At 47.7% G+C, this 19832-nt stretch overlaps 1 protein-coding gene across 2 annotated transcripts in view; it reads right to left on the reverse strand.

Moving 5' to 3' along the window:
* Nucleotides 1-2088: 2088 nt before the first annotated feature.
* Znf618 (zinc finger protein 618) overlaps nucleotides 2089-19832 on the reverse strand; it is a 175352-nt gene continuing 157608 nt past the window's right edge. For both annotated transcript variants that reach the window (XM_037202603.1, XM_037202602.1), the window contains 2 exons: nucleotides 10171-10272; nucleotides 2089-9539 (listed from right to left, as the gene is read on the reverse strand). In XM_037202603.1, the coding sequence (XP_037058498.1) occupies nucleotides 8023-9539; nucleotides 10171-10272 (1619 nt within the window). In that variant the 3' untranslated portion in view covers nucleotides 2089-8022. The remainder of the gene's footprint in view (nucleotides 9540-10170; nucleotides 10273-19832) is intronic.

Below are 19832 nucleotides of genomic sequence, written 5' to 3' on the forward strand. Positions count from 1 at the left end.
TTTTCCCGCCCGTAAGCCATTTGGTGAAGTGTTCTGTCAGGCAGAGAGATGAGTCTAGAAGATTCTATAGTCTCCTGAGACACACAGACACTACCTTGTCCTTCAAATTCTGCTACTTGGGGTTTCCAGTTTCCAACTGAAGAGATTGTCTGGAGGGACAGGACTTACGATCATGGCTCTGGTTTGAAGTGGACAGGGTAGAATCCACTAGGGAGACAGGCAATTGTGCAGGAAATGTCAGGAAGGTCCTCCAACTGGGGCTAACAAACATCATCACCCTGTATATCCATCCCCATACACCAGAGCTGCCAATGAGTGTTTGAGGTACCACTCTGAATCGGCGAGGCACTTTGGACTGGCCTGGGGGACAAATGTTTAACAGAGGGTAGAGGTTCCACATGCTGAATGGCTCCCACCGCTGGGTGGAATGTCAGGTTCGTGGTGGTGTGTTTGTTGCATAGTTCTGAATTTCCTAATAAAAACCAAGTGTCCTCATGAAAATCTGCTCATGGAGGCTTTGAGATAAGATCCTTCTATGTAGCCCAGGCTGTCCTCACACCAATGATTGTCCTGCCTCTACCTATCCAGTGCTGGGATCAGAAGTGTGCGCCACCACACCCTGGATGGGCTGCTCAATTCTTGTGGGAAGACACATCAGGGGTTCGGGTTGTGTCCTGAGCATACATCATCCTGTGGCTCACTTGTCCCACCTCCAATTTTCTGTCTTGAAGTCACCTATTTCTGTGACAGTTCTATGATACCCTCAGGACAGGCTTCCCCATGGACTTGCTGCAGCTTTAAAGGGACAATGGTGTACCCTAACAACACAATTATCCTCTGGTAGAATCAGGTGAGGCCTGCCTGTAACTTAGTCCCAGAAATCCACACCACTCATCTCAAAAGGGACCAAGATTAATTCCCTGGAAGCTGGCCCTTACCGTGAAGAGTCACACAGCATCTCCAGTCTTGCTGTGGGTTTTTGGTGGTTACTAACCAGATTTCCTTGCTACAGTACAGATGCAGCTGCTTAACAAACACCTTAAATGGTCATATAACCCAGAGGCTGGCCCTTCACTGGTGAGGTCCACCGGCCATGACCTGGCCTTATCTGACCCTCAAGGCCTAGGGAATTCAGGCACATCTGTGGATGCCACTGACTTCCTGATAATGGCAGCCATGGAGAAACTTGTGCACCAACTTTACCTGCTGGCACACAGAGGTCCATAATTCCCTTGGAGAAGCTCCCATGGGGCATGCCTGCAGGGCAGTGCTGTTGCCCTCTGGGAAGGGCCCAAGTTTAGAGATGATACCTACAAATAATTTGACAGGATTTTGTCTAGAAGACCCAAGTGACTCAGCTTCTTAGAGTGGAGTTACCCTCCACTAGTCAGGGACATGGGTGGAGCCTGAGGTGGGAGGGGCCTGGGCTTTACTTACCTGGAGACCAACAAGCAGCCTTTCCATGCTGGGCTCCCTTAAGGCACTCTATCCTCTACACAGGCCTCAGTTCATTTTCTGGTGTGATCTTTTCTCCCTCAACTTTGAGTCTATAGAAGAAAAGCATGAATATCCCGTCTATGGCATCAAGCCCTGAACAAGTTGTGGGAGCCAACTCTTGTGTGTTTAGAGTCCCAATGCTTTCAAGACTGGGCTAGTCTTCCCCAGGAAATACATGGTACATAGGACAGTTGTTAACACACATACATTGCATGGGGGACTCTGGCCAATGTATTAGAGGTACAAGATCCTCATGGACAGCTCAGGGGCCAGTTCAGGCCCACTATGATGTGTGCCCTATGTACTGAACCAGCAGGACTGATTACCTCCATCCCTTATTCTGAAACAAACTTCAAGCCATGTCACAGCAGGTCATTGTCTCCTTGGAAACTGTCTCCCATAGCCATCAAACACTGGCTGAGCCAGGTCTATGCTGTGATAACCAATGACCCCAAGAGTGGGCAAGTATGACCTCAGAGTATGACAGGCTCAAGCCATCTTGGTACCTGACCTGTCCTCCTCACCCAGCCCTGTGCTAAGTGGATGGCATGGCCCAGCTCCACCCCTAAGAAACACATCACACACCGGAGGTTCCTAAAGTCGTTTTATTGTAAAACCATAAATACAACACTGACATGAACTTGTGAACACACTAGGCGACTGACCCTCTAGTCATTGAGAGCATGTCTTTTTGCCTTGGCATCAACCAACTGGGAGATGGTTTGGGAGTTGGGGGAGGAACTGATTCTTGGGCTGGGGCTTTTGGTGACTTAAGGAATGCAGTGGAACCTTTTTCTTCTCCATGGGAACATTCCACTTTTGGACAAGAACAGACAGGTAAAAACAGCAACATTGAAACAGCTCAGTTTTAAATTTTATTACTTTGTAAAAATCTCTCTTTTTAAAATTTTTTTCTGTCCCTTTCCTCCATTTAACATCAGTAAAATTTTTAAACATCATGAAATCAACTTGGCTGTAAAATGGAGAAACAGTATCCAAACCAAACCAAAACACCCCAAAGGACACACAGAAAACCCTAAAGAAACCCGCAAGTTTGGCCTTGGGAGTTTATGTATCACAAGAACCGGCAACTCAACCCCCATGCAATGTGGCTCCTTGAAGGACTGCTGGATCCACACCATCGATACAGGAGACCACCAACGACATCTTTGTTAATTAACACAGCAAGTGTGACACTAGGTAACTTTTTTTTTTTTAAATACAGTACATGGTACACAGGGTCCCTAAGATAGCCCTGCATAAACCCCCGTGAAGACTTGAGCCAAGCGCTGGCTGTTTATAAAAATATTATGTTGCTACAAAAGTATAAATTAATGCTACTGGTATTAAGAAATATTAAACACATAAAACTTATAAGGATTAAGAAAAATATTCATTAATACCTGTAGAAAACTCTGGCCTAAAAAAGATATTTTTTTGTGTGTGTGTTTGCTTTTTTGTAAATTTTTTTGTGTTTTTAATTTTTTTTTTTAAGATGACTTGAGTTTCTTGCACTTGAAGCGAGACACGGATGTGTCTATGGTATTGCCTAGAACGTCTTTACTACTGAGACAGGATGGGGGCGCACACATGTGGTCACTGAGTAGGAGGGCAGGAGGGATGGGGGCACCAAGGCGTTCTCAAGATTTACCTGATGTGAACGGATCACCCACATGAAGTTGTGGGGCAAAGGAAAAAAAAAGACAGGATCAGGAGACAACTGAAAATAACTCATGCCTCTTAAAAAATATCTCTGCTCCAGGTTGTTGTACAAAATGGTTTCCTGATGCTTGGGGTCCAGAAGGCCCTGCCACATGGCTCTTGCTCTTTCCTGGCTGGCCAGACCCTCAGCCTGCATCGGGCCACAAGCTTGAGCCCTGCCTGGGAAGCCACCCACCCTGGCTGGGTGGGAGAAGGGTCCCAGGAGAGCCTTTGGGCACCTGGGTTGTGGGAGGAGCCCTCCTTCTGGCTGGCCTGCAAATTCAGGGCCCTAAGGACAAGGCCAGGCTGTGCCCCTTAAGGAACTTTGGTTCAAAGAGTCAAGGTGCCCAACGGGATGCTTGGGTGGGTAGGACCTTGGTGGGTTATGATGCTCATGCCAACCCTAAGCCTTGTCAACTTCCCATACGGGAGTGGAACCCTGAAGGTGCCACCCTCTTCCATGTGAGGACTACATCTGCTCAGAGACCACAGGTTCCCTTGGTCCAAGCCAGGGCTCTCTAGACTGCCATCCTCAGATCCAAAGGAGACAGGAAAAAAAAAAACAAACAAACCACCCCAGCCATAGAATCCCCCTGGAGCCCCTGCCAAGGGGAGACAGGAAGGAAACCCAAGAGAGAACACTGTATCATTGGTTCACCATAACTGGCCTAGCAAACATTAGCCACAGTGAAAGGGAGGGCCGGCCTCCTTGCCAGTTCTCCCACTGCCCTGGGGACTGGAGCCCTGTGCACTGTCTCCAGGGTATAGCCTGAGACTCAGTCTCTTGGTTCTGCCCCCCAGAAGCCTTCCTCTAGATATATTCCAGACACAATAGTGTCACAGCACTGCCAAGGCCAGGCAGCTCGGGGCTGGGCCCAGCTCATGGATACCGAGGGCCCCTCTTCAAGCATGTCATGGCAAGGTCTGGGTGGCATCTCACAGGGTATCCCTTGACCTACGTCCCAGCTTTGATCCTTCTTGGTGACCCTGTGTCCTCAGGGTGAGTATGTATGGTGCCCAGACTCTCCTCAGGTGTCCCCACTCCTTGGGCAGTCTAGCCTGAGGCCAGGAAAATAGGGAACCTTGGGCTCCAAAGCTTCACAGTGGAAAACATGCCTTGTAGAATTCTTCCAACTCTTCAAAGTGCAGGAGATAAAATCTGTCAAACTGAAATGAAGACTCTTCCTTCCTACAACCCTGGAGCTGAGTTCTCATCAGTGTTACCAGCTGCCCTTCTCACCAGGAGACAGGTACCTTTCCCTCAGCCCAGAGCCAGCCCCACAAGGCCAAATGTGAAGCCATCAAGTGGGATGGTGACATCATATGTGCTGTGTCCCATGGCTTCCTGCGCAGGCAACCCCTAGGGATGAAATGCAGACAGCTGTGCTCAGCACCCATCTTGCTTCCTGGTTGCTGAATGCCATGCAAGGGAGGCTTGGCCGGTAGACCTGGGTGTTGGGAACAGAGTCATGCTGAGATCAAGTGTTTCCATGGACAATCACTCCTCACAGACCTGAGACCTCTTGAATGTTGAATCCTGCAGGCCAACAAGCTGCAGGCCTTGTCTTGGGCTTCATTGGGGGAAACAAAGTGACCTCAGATTCACGGAGAACCTTGCTAATGGAAGTGCATCTTCTCTACTTCCATGTTTGGATTCAGGGATGTCAAAGCAAAGACCATTTTTTTTTGGCCAGGGAATCATACAGCTTGAGGTAAGCTATGAGAACAGGACAGAAATGGCCCAGCTTCCTGGTCTCCCAGACCCCAAAAGCCTATGGTGTGAAGACCTTTAGTGGTCACAGAACCAGGAGGCAGATGACAAAATCTTTCTGAAGGTCAAGGCCAGCCCAGGCCATTGGAGAGGAACTGGAAGAGCCCATCTTAGTGCTTTGGCTGAAGTAGAATTTGGTAAGGTGGCTATTGCTGTTGATGGGGCCTGTGGCTGGGCCTGGGAGATCTTTGGGATTTATTGAGCTGTTTGCTGCAGGATGTGCATGCACTGTGAGATGGCCCACATGACAGCAGACACCGGGTGCAGTCTTTCTGGTTGATGACACTAGAGAGAAATGATTGACAGCCTGCCACCTTATAATCTGTGAGGACGAGGCAGCCTGGGAGACAGGTTTCTGAGGACTGACTGGGGCTCACATTGAACCTACAGAGACGATCTCAGCCCAGGGATAGATTCAAGGTGCCAATGAACTGGACAGGATGTAACGACCTCTGACCAGGAGCCTGGAGTTTCACACTAATGTTCTTTCTGGAGGGCGAATGTTCCATGCTCCGAAAAGAATGCTTGAAATGTACATCTGGGCTTGGCTGATGGTCAGCCACTCACAGCAGCTCAAACCAGCTCTGCCTGAGGATCTGTTCTCACTGACCGCACTCAGCTCCCAGTGTGGCTACAAGTGCCAGGTTGTGTCCCCTTCCCCAACAGCTGAGGGAGACTGTCCCTTAGCTATCCAGAGCCCACCTCCTGGAATGTTCCCCAAGCAGTCTGAAGACATTCCTTCATTCTTCAGGGAGCGACTCTGAGTTCCTGTCTAGATTTCTCCACTGTGGACAGAGGTTCCTCTGATGGTTAAGACCCAAGTTGAAGACACTGTGCTGAAAATGCCTGGAAGTCCCCCTGGAGGAGAGATTGTATGGTGGTTCCTGAGAACATAGCTTGCTGGAGTGAATGTGAGTATTGCCTCCTCTGATTTATCTGTGTATCTGAGACTCTGCAGGAGAGCTGGGTTCGTCTTGTGAGGCAGAGAGTGCAGGCTTAGTCCTCAAGGACAGTGTTCTGAAACCTTGAAGAGAACCGGAAGCCTTTGTGTCTTTAAACCCTCCTCACTCCTGTCCTGCTGGGGACTGGGGGGAGAGGGCCATGGGTACAGTGCTTTTGAAGTCGAGGTATCTTTCAGTTGAATAATGCTTTATGACTAGAAGAGGAGGGCAGTCCAAGCCCCAGGTGGTAGAGGTGCTTTGGCAAATAGCCCCACAGGGGTGGACATTCTCAGCCTGATGTGTATGCACCCCCATCCCACAGCTGTGGTCACTGAAGAATCAGGGATACCAAGGTCTTTATTTATGGGGTGGTTGTGCCCGTCATCCTCTGAAGAGAATGGCATCCCCTCTCGGCATCTGGTCTGTGTGTAGAAACACTAGCTCCTGGCCAGGGGGGTCAGAGTGAGGGCTAACAGCTCCTTTCACAGCATAAAATCGAATCAAGCGCATCCACCCACAGGATGTTCAGCCAGCAACGTACTGTGCCCCACCACTGCCCTGACTACAGGTCTGAGGTGCCTGTGAGGACCTCTGAGGGTTATAAGCTCCCAGAACCCCTGGGATCTGGGGAGGGAGAGGGACTGTGGGTCTGGTAGACACAAATGTGGAGTGAGTAAATCACAGTCCCCGCAGAGCTGGAGGTCAGCATGTGGTGAGCAGCAGGAAGGAGTCAGTCCAGGGGCAAACATTCATGAGGTGGACATTCACACTACCACAGGCAGGAACCAGGCAGCAGCTCGCTCGCTGACATTCAGGACCCCAAAAGCCACATGCTGCCCACTATGGCTTCCACCAAACCCCACAGTCAAAGAACCACGTCTCCTCTCCACTCCCTACTCCAGACACACAGCTATATCCTTGATCTTTGTTTTGTGAGTCCTGAATACCACCACTGAGATGAGCTAGTTTACAGTGTGACTTGAGCAGTAGAAGAGGAAGAAAAACATGAAACAAAACTCTAGAACATAAGTTATGATATTCAGTGCCTCCCAGCAGAGTCTAAGTCAATGTGAAAGGAAATTGAATCCCCCAAAAGATAAAAAAATTGCTAAAGCATTGGAGGAAAAAAACAAACAACAAACAAACAAACAAACAAAATGAAAAAAAAACCTTGAGTGTAGAGTCAGTTATACATCTCTGGAAAAAAATGTTTTTTTTTTTCTCTCTCTCTCTTATATTAAAAAGTAAAACATCAGCTTTATATTTTTAAAGTCTCCTTTCCTGATTTGGGGAGATAGATAGTGTGTATTCTAAGGCAGCTGACCCAGACATCCAAGGGGAGGTCACGGGTACAGCAGCTTAATGCCCTGAAGGTGAAACAAGAAATGAAGTCCAGTGCAGAAACTGTCCATCTGATGCAGTTTGGAGAATCTGTCAGAGCAGCCGGGCCAGAGGATGGGCACCATGGGTTGAAGGGACGGAGGAATGGAAAGGAAGGGCTCGGGTCGGGGATGGGAGTTCAAGCCACTTCAGCCCTCAGCTGCCTGAACATTTCACAATCTCAGCTTCTCCCAATCTGCACACCTGAAAACGGAGTCCTTAGAGCCCCTGCCCAAGGAAAGTGAAGCCATCCTGCTTTCCCAGTCTCTCGGCTTTCCTGACACACCCAGCTCAATGCACACACACCCGAGGACAGGCATGCATACACGCACCAGGTTTGTGTGTATGTGTGTGTGTGTGCATGCGTGTGTGTGTGTGTGTGTGTGTGTGTGTGTGTGTGCGCGCGCGCGCGCGCGCGCCATGCACGTGTGGAGCTTCTCTGGCTGTGCATTCAAGCATGAGCTCCCTATACCCTTTACCCACACAAAATGTCACGTGTGGGTGTGGACACATGTGCATACACACACACACACACACACACAAATATACATACACACAAACATACACACACACTGGAAAAAAAAGCACTTAAGTTTCCAGGGGGCATTTACAATGAGGTTCCACAGTGTTTAGAACTTAAATTTCTTTGTGACAGTGTTGTGTGTGTTTTCCTAACGTTTTTCTTCTTTACGTCTTTTTTTTTGTTTGTTTGTTGTTCCCCAAAGTTGAGTCTTAAAGCATGTTAGATTTCAAAAACATGAGCTTGTTCATGTCTTCCGGGCTGAGCAGCCGCCTCCTTTTGATCAGAAGTGCTTGTTCACACATATTTACACACCCGCTTCGAGCCCCCACAGCAGGAACAGCCAGGAGCCAGAAGGCGAGCTTGGCAAGTTTCGTGTGCTTTTGGGTCACACATGACCAGTACTGGAAGAGGTCGGGAGTGGCCTGGAAGAGGGGTTCCTGAAGGTAGTCGTATACTTCATTCTTGCCCAGCCGGTCATCTTCCTGAGCTGTGGGGTGCTCGCCGGTGGCTGAACGTGCCTTCTTGGTGGCGGGCTCAAAGTCGGCCTCCTCAGCCCAGGACTCCTTCACCTCATTGATGAGCTCACACACCTTGCTGATGATCTCCTCATGCTGATAGGGTGGCACTGGCCGAAGCTTCTGCTGAGGATCCAGGATCATGGCCACCTTGTGGGCTGGGTGCACCTTGAAGTTCTCCTTGAGTGCTTCTAGGAAGAGATGGCACAGCTTGCTGACCGTGCCTGCGTCGTTGGCTTTGGCTGTGAACAGTTTCTCTAGCCGGACGTAGGTGGGCAGCACCAGCTGCAGGGTGGGCTGGCTCTCATTACTGAGCTCAATGACCGCCTGCTTCACGGGCGTCAGGATGGCGGCCAGGTTGCTCAGCAAGTGCTTGTTGAGGCTCTGGATGAGGTTCATTTTCTTGGCACGGCTGTAGAACTCGCAGATCTGCTCGTAGCGCTCGTGGACCAGAAGCAGCGAGTCGGTCACGGAGTTCCAGCAGGGTGGTGGTGATGTCTCCTCCAGAGAGCCAAAGGTCTCCTTGGCCAGGCCCGTAGAGCCTGCTAGGTCCTCACACACATTGAGCAGCTCGATGACCTCATGCATGCTGCGGGCCTGCAGCGTCCGCTTGCTCAGCACACTCTGCACCACTGAGTTCAAGGCACAGGCTGAGCAGCGAAGGCACATGCCAGCCTTGGAGAAGGCGGATGTGCTCACTCGGCAGTCGGTGACATACACGGTCCGGATCTCTGACATCACAAACTCTGACAGCACGTTCTGCACCCAGTGATGCACCAAGTCACCGCTCTCACGAATGTCTGCACCCTTCACACCTAGCACATAACTCTTGATGTGGTTGCCCTCAGCCTGGTAGGCTGTAAGGATGTAGCAGGAGTCAGGGCCCACACTTTGGGAGTGGCACGTAACACCGATGCCCAGGCAGGCATTGCTGCCCAGGGCACATGTCACCTTCACCTTCACCTGGTTGTACATGCGTGGCAGGTGCTTCAGTGCTAATGTGTTAAAGTTGCCCAGGATCTCGGTGACGGAGAAGGCCCCATAGCGGGCGCCACTGTCTACCAGGGTTTGGGCCAACTTGAGGAACTCCTTCCCACTGACCACGCTCAGTGCACCCAGGTCAGCACACATGACCCGCAGCAGCCGTTCTGCGATGTTCTGCCGCTCCTTCTCGGGGATTACACTGTTGGGTGTCAAACCACTAGTTGTGGCTGGCAGGGGACACAAAGAGAAAAAGGATTACTTCTGACATTCAAAGCTGCTTAACCTGGCTGCAACAACATCCTAAAAGGGCTAGTATGAAGAATAACAAATAGATTTTGTGTTGCATACAAATTGGTATGGTCTTCTTTTTACAGTCGACAGTACCTTAGGGATAAAGTTCTATGATTGATTGATAATGCCTGCCATGGGCATAAGAATTGTATATAGTGATATGTGTGCAACATACTTGTCACATGCGCCAAACACCTAAACCTTTGAATACAACCTTTTCTTCAACAGGAATGACATAGGAATCTTTAGTGACTAATGTGTTTTAGGGTCAGTGCCAAATTAAAAAAAAAAAGCTTACAGAAACTGAAAATGTGAGGTTTTAGTTGTGATTCTGGTATTAAGTAGTGCTTTGGACACACACACGCACACCCCTTCTTCCTGGCTTCCTTTCACCTACCCACCAGTTAAGAATTCCTGCCCGAGTCTAAGTACAAGTATGCTTTGGAGCTGTATGCATCATCTTCAGACCCACAGGAGGTAGAGATGGGAACAGCGGGGGACAGGACAGGGCTGCAGTGGGGCTGCAGAACTTCCGGGAGCCCTAGGCTCCAGCATGCTGAGACCTACTGTTGTTGGCACTGTTCCTCTGGGCCTGAGGTTTCCACTTCTCTTCCACTGCAGCAGGTGGAGATCGGGACTGGTTGGAGGCGATGTTGTTTTCACTGTCGGCTGCAGGCACAATGGGAATAACGGGTCACTTGGAAGGGGAAGGGGAAGCTGAAGAGTAAGGTAAGAACACGTGTATGTGGGGGGGCAAGGGGAAAAGCAACACATGGCCACAGGGAGCTGAGTTCAGGCTTCTCAGAAACGGTCTGTGCTTTCAAAGCCTCATCTGCACACTCTGGAAACTGAGGACAATGGTATGGCTACCACACAACTTCAGGAAGGACTATAGAGATGACAGAGAAGAGGCCAGGACATAGGGGACTCTTAGAGAGCATGAGCCCTCCAGGAGCCCTGCACCCACCACAGCCACAAAGCACGGCTCTGAAGTGTGCGTGCGCTCTAAGTGCTCCAAAGTGTCTCACAATCTCTCACTTTTTTTTTTAAAGCACACTAGATAATCAGACTGCTGCCAGGCAAAATAAGATAATCTGTATGATGATAAAGTGCCCAATTTCCTTAGAATATGGAAGTCTAAAAACACAAAAGTGAAAACTGAATTAACACAAAATGGACAAATTACTACTAGAATCTGACTTCTCTTAGCAACTGTTACTGAGAATAAAAGAGTTATGGGGAGGAACACACATGGACTGAGCACACCACAGGAAGTCTGTATATAGGCTGGAGCCATGACTCAGAGGTTAAGAATAAATACTGATCTCCCAGAAGGCCTGAGTGTGTTCTACAGCCCTCTACACTGTAATTCCAGCTCCAAGGGATCTAATGACCTCTTCTGGCCTCCACAGGCACCTCACACACATGTGGCAGTCACTCACCCAGACAAATACACATAAAACATAAATAATTTTAAATAGAGGTCTAATGATAAGTAACCTGAGTCAAAAGTAAGGAGAAGAAATAACTCAGCAGAAGCATAAATTGAATGAAATAGAAAATGGACAAGCATAAAAGAGCAAAGCCAATAAAAACAAAAGCCAATTCTTTGTAAAGATCAATATACTTAATAAGCCTCTCACCCGAGGATACAAATCATTAGGATCAAGGACAAAAAGGAGTTATCACTAGAGAGCCCAGAGATATCAAAAGGACTAAAAGTAACTATGAACTTTAGGCCAACAAATTCAACAGTTTAGGAAAGACAAGCACCTCAAAGATACAGAAATAAAGCTCATCCCAAAAGAAACGGGTAACTTGAACTTCTGTGCCCATTAAAGAAACAGTGCATAAAAGTAATTCCCACAAAGAAACCTCAAGGCCCTTAAAGGTTCACTGGTTCATTTTATAAAACACTTAGGTAAGTAATAATGTAAATTCTACACAAATTCTCACAGAAGACAAGGGTAGTAAGACTATCCCACAATTCATCTTATGAGACTAGTATTCTTGTTATTTGTATTTTTGACGACAGACATTCTGACTGGAGAGGGAATCTTTTAATCCAACATTAGAAAAAACATTTTATGTGTATGTATGTTTTGCCTGCATGCATGTCTGTGTACCACATGCATGCCTGGTACCTATGGAGACCAGAAGAGGTTGTTGGATCCCCTTGGACTGGAGTTATAGATGGTTGTAAGCTGTCATGTGGGAGCTGGGAATCAAACCTGAGTACTCAGCAAGAGCAGTCAGTGCTTTGAATCACTGAGCCAGCACCCCAGCCCCATGAGATGAAACCTTAAAGTAGCTTTAATCTGCATTTCCCTGAGAGCTAAGGATGCTATACACTTTCAGAAGTTTTAATTAGCCATCTGCATTTCTTTCAAGAACTCTCTGCTTAATTCCACAAACCCCCTTAAATTGGATTGTTGTCTTCACATTTATTTTATTTTATTTTTTTTAGTTCTTTCTAGATACTAATCCTCTGCCCAATATACAGATGGATTTTTTTTCTTCCATTTTGCAGGCTGCCTCTTTATTCTGATAGATTCTTTTGCTGTCCAGAAGCCTTTTAGTTTCAGGAGATTTCATTTCTCCACTGTTAGTCTTAGTCCCCGGGTTTCCCCAAGTCCTATTCAGAAGGTCTCTAACTACTGAAGTGCACTCCCTGCTTCCTTATCAGTTCTTAGGCTGAGGTCACTGAGTTGAGTTTTGTGCAGGACGAGAGACAGAGATCCAGTTTCATCGTAAACTAGTGCAGACACCTTGGAAATAGGGCTTCACAAACAAACAAAGAAACAAGAAATCAAACTAGCAGATGACCTAGCTAAATTTTCCCTGGGCATATGCCCAAAAGATCTCATATCACACTACAGAGATACTGGCACATCCACATTCACTGCTGCTTGATTCACAACATCACAGATATGAAAGCAGCCTAGATGCCCATCAACTGATGAATGGATAATGAAAATGCGGTACAAATACACGATGGAATTTCATCCAACTATAAAGAAAAAATTAAATTATGATGTTTTCAGGTAAATGACTGGAACTGGAAAAAAAATTATACTGAATGAGATAACCCACGCCAGGAGAAATGTCACAGTCTTTTTCAAATGTGAATCCCAGCTTCCACTCCTTAGCTTTAACCTGGAACCCTGGAGACTAGAAAGAGGAAATCAGGATGTGGGAATGCCTTAAAGGAGCAGGGGGGTGGGGTGAGATGGGGGGGGTTTATAAAGCCAGGCAGTGATGGCACATGCCTTTAATCGCTGCATTTGGAAGGCAGAGGCAGAGACTCTGAGTTAAAGGCCAGCCTGGTTTACAGAGCGAGTTCCAGGACAGCAAAGCTACACACAGAGAAACCCTGTCTCAAAACCCATCCCCCAAAAAAGGAGGGGGCTAGAAGACAGGTAATAGGGAAGTAGAGAGTGGCAACACTGAGCTAGAAATGTCTAAGTGGGGTGAGGAAGTGGGAGACGAGGGACAGAGGGTTAATATACTATTTTGTAATCAAAGTTAAAAATATAAAAGCCAGATTTATGAGAGATACCCATTACGGCTTGATAACATTTCTCTTGGAAGCAGTGAGTCACCATACGAAATTCCAGGTGCCAGGGGTTGGGTACCTTGAAGAGCTGGTCAGGCCCCCAAATGACTCAGGCTCTTGTCAGTCCTCCTGGATGCCAATCAAAACTCGAGTGTAAGACCCTGTTGCTGAAGACTCTACACACATTTTTATAAAATAGAGAGAAAGCTGGAGCTCAGCTGGAAACTTCCTCTCTCCTGGCTAACTTCTAAAGAGCCAGAAGTTATGATGCATGCAGGCAACTAGGAGAGAAAAGGCATCACTGGACACCTAGCTAGGAACCTTACCAACTACCGAACCAACCAACGTTTTAGGCAAGAGGCACCCACCTGTGTACTAATGGCACAACTGTCACGTAATCAACTAATCACCCTCTGATTCAACTGGAGCCCCACTGCACAGGAAGGAATTCATGCTTAGTGTTGTAAGCCAGGTCAACAATCCACACTTGGGGGAGTCGTAGGCCCAAGGGGATAATGCAGTACTGTTGTTTAACTAAAATGACTAAGCACCTCTTCTACACAGACAAGAGTCACTCTCAGCCTTAGCTAAGCCTCTCTTTACAGTGAATGGGGGGAGGTGGATGCAGAGACTCATGGCTGCCCAAGGCACTGAGAGTAAGTGATGTCTGAGTGCACACCCCTAAAACAAAATGGATACCACTCCTACTGAGGCTCAGGGAACCCTGAGGACGAGGGATCAGGAAGAACAGAAGAGCTACAAGACAGGGAAAAGGACTGCAAATGTCATCTAGGCACAATACAATCATTCTAATCATGAACTCACAGCAGCTGTAGTTACCTGCACTGGACCTGCATAAGACTGGCCTTGTCAATAATCAGCCATGGATGTGGGAAGGGCTAAGGAGCCCCCCTTCATTACTAAACTAATAGCTATAATAGACTCTGGGAGATGTGGGAGCAATCATCTTCAGTTGTGTATCTACTGCTAAGTGCACCAATGGAGAGTTCTAAACCCAGTCTTAGCTGGAGTTTCTATTGTTGGGACGAAACACCATGACCATAAAAGCAAGTCGGGGAGGAAAGGGTTTATTAAAGCTTTACACTTCAGCATTGCTGATCATCACTGAAGGAAGTCAAGGCAGGAACTCAAACAGGGCAGGCACCTGGAGGCAGGAGCTGATGCAGAGGCCATGGAGGGTGCTGCTTCCTGGCTTGCTTCCCATGGCTTGCTCAGCTTGTCTTCTTATAGAATCCAGGACCAGCGGTCCAGGGATGGCACCACCCACCATGGGCTGGGCCCTCCCCCATTGATCACTAAATGAGAAAATACCTTACAGCTGGATCTCAAGGAGGCATTTCCTCAGCTGAGGTTCCTTCCTCTGATGACTCTAGCTTGTGTCAAGTTGACACGCAAAACATCCATGGTCACGCAGATAGCTATAGTTAAATTCAGTGAGTCACAAAACAAAACAGATGGGTATGTGGGGAAGTGGGTTATTGTTGTTGTTTTTTGGGGGGTAAGTAGACAGGAGTAGAAAAAGTTGAGAGAGGGTAGGGAATGAGAGTAATTAGAATGCACTCTCTATATATTCAAGTATCCTAGACTTTATAGTTTGTGGCTTCTGAAACCCTTCTGCTTCCAAGCATTTCAGAAGAGGGATACTCAACCTGCACCTCCAATAGCTGATGGAGAAATAGATACCTGTCAGGCTGGGTCTTAGCACCATAGTCTTTGGATACATAACCCCTGCAACCTCATCTTTGGGAGCAAAAGCTCTTACAGTGGAAACGAGGAAGTCCAAAGCTGTAAAGTGGCTCCAGGCATCAGAAATCAGAGGTGTCCACCACCTCGATCTAAAACAGAGGACCACTGACTTCATTTATTCTCTGGAGAGTCTCCCGGTGCCTTGTACCTGTGCTTTCTACCCCTGCTGGTGAGGTCCAAGGGCTGATCTCTCAGGAGTCAAGTCCACTGACTCCACAAGGACAGACAGCCTACAGCTTCAGTGTGGAGGTTAAAGCTGTGCATCTGGAAGGAGCTGACCCCCCAGAGAGAATGCTGGCCTATAATCACTGATTTCATAACCACTTTTGCTTCAGATTCCTTTTTCTTGGGGTGTGTATTCATATGTGCAGGTCCATGTGTGCATACCAATGTGTGCTAAGGTTGGAGGGTAACCTTGACTGCTGTTCCTCAGGGGCCACCCGGTCCCCATCGTTTTTTTTTTTTTTTTTGAGACAGGGTCTATCACTGGCATGTACCTTATTAGACAGGCCAGGCTGGCTGGCCAGGGAACTCCAAGGATCCGGTCACCCATCACTGCCTCCCCAGGCTAGGATTACAATTGTGCCTTGCCATGCCTGGCTGTTCTATGTGGGTTTTGGGAATCAAACCCAGATTCTCATTCTTACAAGGCAAACTCTCTACTGACAGCCATTTCCCCAGCTCTTCAGTGTCCTTTTCTGTGAAATGGCGTTCACATTAATGTGACAGTTTAGAGGGCCACTTTGAGAATTAGATGGTGAACATGTCTAAAACTCTCAGACCAAGACCTGGCAGCAAGGATCAGCTGAAATGATGCCAGGCTGTTCTTAGGAGCTCTGCCAGGGATTGTGTTTTCTGGACCTTTACAAAGGGGATGGAAAGTCAAACTTGTAGAGTTTCATGTACCACACTCAACACATACACCTGACACATGGCAAGCTATAGTTAGCATCATGACTGCTAGACCTACTCCTGAACTGTCACCAGGGCAGACAGGTTCCCTCCAGCACATAAGTTTACTGGCATGAATTAGCCTGTGCCATTCAGCAGCTCTTAATGAGATTGGTGTTACTTGAGGCTGATCCCCCTTATCAATGGTGCTGAGAACTGCGCTGCTCACAATGCTTAATTTCCCTCCATGAAGCCAATCCTTTAATCCTGATTCTGCCTGGCTGGGATTCCGCCTGGCTTTGCACTGGATGGTGGGGAAGGCACTCTCTGGCTGCGCTGGACCAGCACAAAGCAACCCTTCAGCAACTCTGAACAAGCCAAGATGCTGGGGAATAGTGGGGCCACTTCCTGGCTCAGCCATACTTGTATCATAATGGTTTTGTCTTCCAGCTGCAGAGTATTGGGGAAGCACCCCCATACAGACTCATGCCTCATTACAGCTTCCCCCAGTTAGTAGAAACGGGAAGCTCAGGAGAGGAGAGGGAGAGAGAGAGGGAGAGGGAGAGAGAGAGGAGAGGAGAGAGAGAGGAGAGAGAGAGAGAGAGAGGGAGAGGGAGAGGGAGAGGAGGAGAGGAGAGAGGAGAGACGGAGAGACGGAGAGATGGAGAGACAGAGACAGATGGTGGAAGGTGGCATGAATGAATATGAATTAACTGTGGGAGGCTGGGCTGTGAGGTTCAGGAACCAGGCTTGGTACCCAAAGACAGGGACCATGGCTACCACCAATCCAAGGCTGTAGGTTCCCCTTGAGGGCATGTCTAAAAGCTTTGAACCATTCCTGGCTGATCATGGAATCACTGGGAGATGGGAAACACCTGTAAGTGGGGTGAAGACACCAGGCAACAGGAGTCTGTGTGTCCCTGCTTTAGAGATGGGGACAGTTTCCTGCCTGAGGTCTCACAGCATCTAGAGAGAAGAACTAGAACCCCAGAGTCCTGACTACCACTCACAACTCAATTGTGTTTGTAGAGTGACTTATTGCGGGGGAGGGGGGGAGCTCTCCCAAGGCAACACAAATTAGTGCCTTCATGTACAGCACTCTCCTTGAAACGAGTGAATGGAGGCTGGAGTAACATCACATTATCTAGAGGATGAAGTCTAACTCTGTGTGGTGGTTTGAATAAGAACGGCACCCAGAGGCTTATGTATTGAATGCTTAGTCATCAGGGAGTGGCACTACCTGAGAAGGATTATGAGGTGTGGCCTTGTCAGGGTAGCTGTGGCCCTGTGGGAGAAAGTGAGTCACTGGGGGTGGGCTCTCAGGTTTCAAAAGCCAAAGTCAGGCCTAATGACTCTCTCCTCCTGCTACCTGTGGATCTGGATGTGGAACTCTCAGCTAACTCACCAGCACCATGTCTGCCTGTAGAGTGCCACGCCCATTCCCCACCTTCATGATAATGAACCAAATCTCCGAAACTCTAAGCAAGGCCTCAATCAAATGTTTTCTTTTGGAAGAGTTGCCATGGTCATGGTGACTCTTCATAGCAATAGAAACGAAGACAGAAGTTGGTACCAGGGACTGGGGGATGACTGTGACAGGCCTGACCGTGTTGCTTGTGGGTGGAATGTAGACTTTGGGACTTTGGATTAGGAAATCAGTTGAATGCTTTAAGTGGGGTTTAATGGGCCATATTAGTAGGAGCATGGAAGAGAGTGCTGAAGCTGATTTGAACTGTAGAGCCCAGCTCAAGAAGTTTAACAGGGGAAGAATATTAGTAAATGGCCTAGAGAGAATTTTTGTGATATTTTGGGCAAAGAATATGGCTGATATTTGTCCTTGACTGAAAAATCTACTTGAGTCTAATTTGAAGAGTTTTGGATTAATGGCACTGGCAAAAGAGATTTTCAATAATGGTGTCACATGGTCATTAGTGGCCGGTCTTATGCAGATCAAGTTGTTGAGCAAGGAAAAAATACAAATTGTACAGTTTGAGGAGAAAAGGAGCACCAGGAAATGTAATAGAGCTAAATCTAGGGCTCAAGGACACAAAAATTTTAAAGAAAAGCTTGAAGCTAAATGGGATCAAAGGAGTGGTGACCTCAGGGCAGGACCCCACCTAGATAAGCTTCCAAGTTGTGAAAAGGAATTAAAGAGTAAGCAGTGAAGGAAACTGTCAGCAACAGAAAGCTGATGCAGATGTAACTGAACAAGGGGCCCTACTCCAGCTCCAGCAAGCAGCAGAATTTGGCAGTTCTGGTCACATGGTTCTGGTTTTAGAGTCAAGGATAGAAGAAAGGGATTGTGGTATTTCCCTAAAAAACTTTCCTCATGGCTAAGGAGAGCTGCTGAGGCCAGGCATGTGCCAGGGGTGTCCCTGAATGGAAGCCCAGAGAGGCCATTGTGTGAAGCCGTGAAGGTGAAACCTGGATTGTGTTGGAGACCCCAAAATGTTGAAGATGCCAGAGCCATGAGATTCCTGCCAAAGAGAGCTGTAGACTGACTGGGTGTGGAACCAGCCCAGGAAAGAGAAATGTGTTACAGTCAACAAAGCTGGAAAGAGTTGGAGATCTGAAGAGCACCTTGACATCAGACATGAAGATGAGGAATGTGGAGTTTGCCCAGCTGATTTTTAGTCTTGTTTTGGTCCAGTATTTCCTCACCATGCTTCCTTTCCCCGTTTTGGAATGGTAATGCATATTCTGTGCCATTGTATATTGGAAGCATGGGATCTACTTTTTGACTTTGGTTTTATAGGTTATTATAGTTAAGAGAATGTCATGAGTCTTTATAAGAGACTTTGAACTTCGGACTTTTCAAACAGTGTTGATACTGTGATAGGCTATGTAGACTTTTGAAGTTGGACTATGTGCATTTCTGGATTAGGATGTGGCTACAAGTCTATGGGGGCCAAGGAGTGGAAATGTAGTGGTTTGAATAAGAACGGTCCCATAGTTTTATATATTTTGAATGCCTGGTCATCAGGGAGTGGCACTACTTGAGAAGGATTAGGAGGTGTGGCCTTATGGGAGGAAATGTGTCACTGGGAGTGGGTTTGGGGGTTTCAAAAGCCAAAGTCAGGCCCAGTATGTCTCTCTTTCTTCTATCCATGGATCCGGATGTAGAACTCTCAGCTACTTCTCTGGCACCACGTTTGCCTGAGTGCCGCCATGCTCCCACTATGTTAACGGACTAAACCTCTGAACTGTAAGCCAGCCCCAATTAAATGCTTTATTTTATAAGAGTTGCCATGGTCATGGTGTCTCTTCACAGCAATAGAACAACCTGTAAAGCTGAGTGCTAGGCAGGCCCAATCTGGAGGCTCTACAAACCTCAGGGGACACAATTAATAACAACTGGTGATATCAACAGTGCCAACTACTCAGCCCCCATCATGTCCCACATACATTTTATATAATATTTCTTTTCATTTCTTTCATTTTTTTTTTTGAAACAAGGTCTTATGGTGTTACTCAGAATAGCCTTGGATCTGTGATCCTCCTGTCTCAGCTTCCCAGAGGCTGAGATTATGGGTGTGCACCACCACTCCACTTCACATGCTATTTCTAATGCCTCTAGAAGAACTATGTGGAGGGACAGGTGCCAGCTGCCCCTTTGCCCAGATGCATGATGGTTCCTTTTGCAAGTGTTGGTTGAGCAGAGGTTCTGGGCACCCTTCTGCCACCGATTCAGGATGGTCATGCGCCTAAATGCCCACTGGTAGAAACTGAGCACATGGGATTTGGGTCACTTGTATATTCCCTTGCCTCTCCCCACACCCACCAAGCCAGAGAGAAGAAAGCCCCGAGTACCCAGGAGAGTATAGGGCCATAGGAGGGAAGGGACCTGGATCCCTGAGTACCCACATTGGGGGTCCCCAGCCAGACTTCTTGTGCCATGGCTGTGTGGTACATTGTAACCCGTTTGTGGAGATGCTGGAACTGGGGACTCTCACTATTGACACACAGTATTTCCCTGAATTAGACCAGAAGCTGGAGGCACTGTAATTCATGTCTG

This window comes from Peromyscus leucopus, chromosome 2, assembly GCF_004664715.2.
Source record: "Peromyscus leucopus breed LL Stock chromosome 2, UCI_PerLeu_2.1, whole genome shotgun sequence".
NCBI classification, from domain to species: domain Eukaryota; kingdom Metazoa; phylum Chordata; class Mammalia; order Rodentia; family Cricetidae; genus Peromyscus; species Peromyscus leucopus.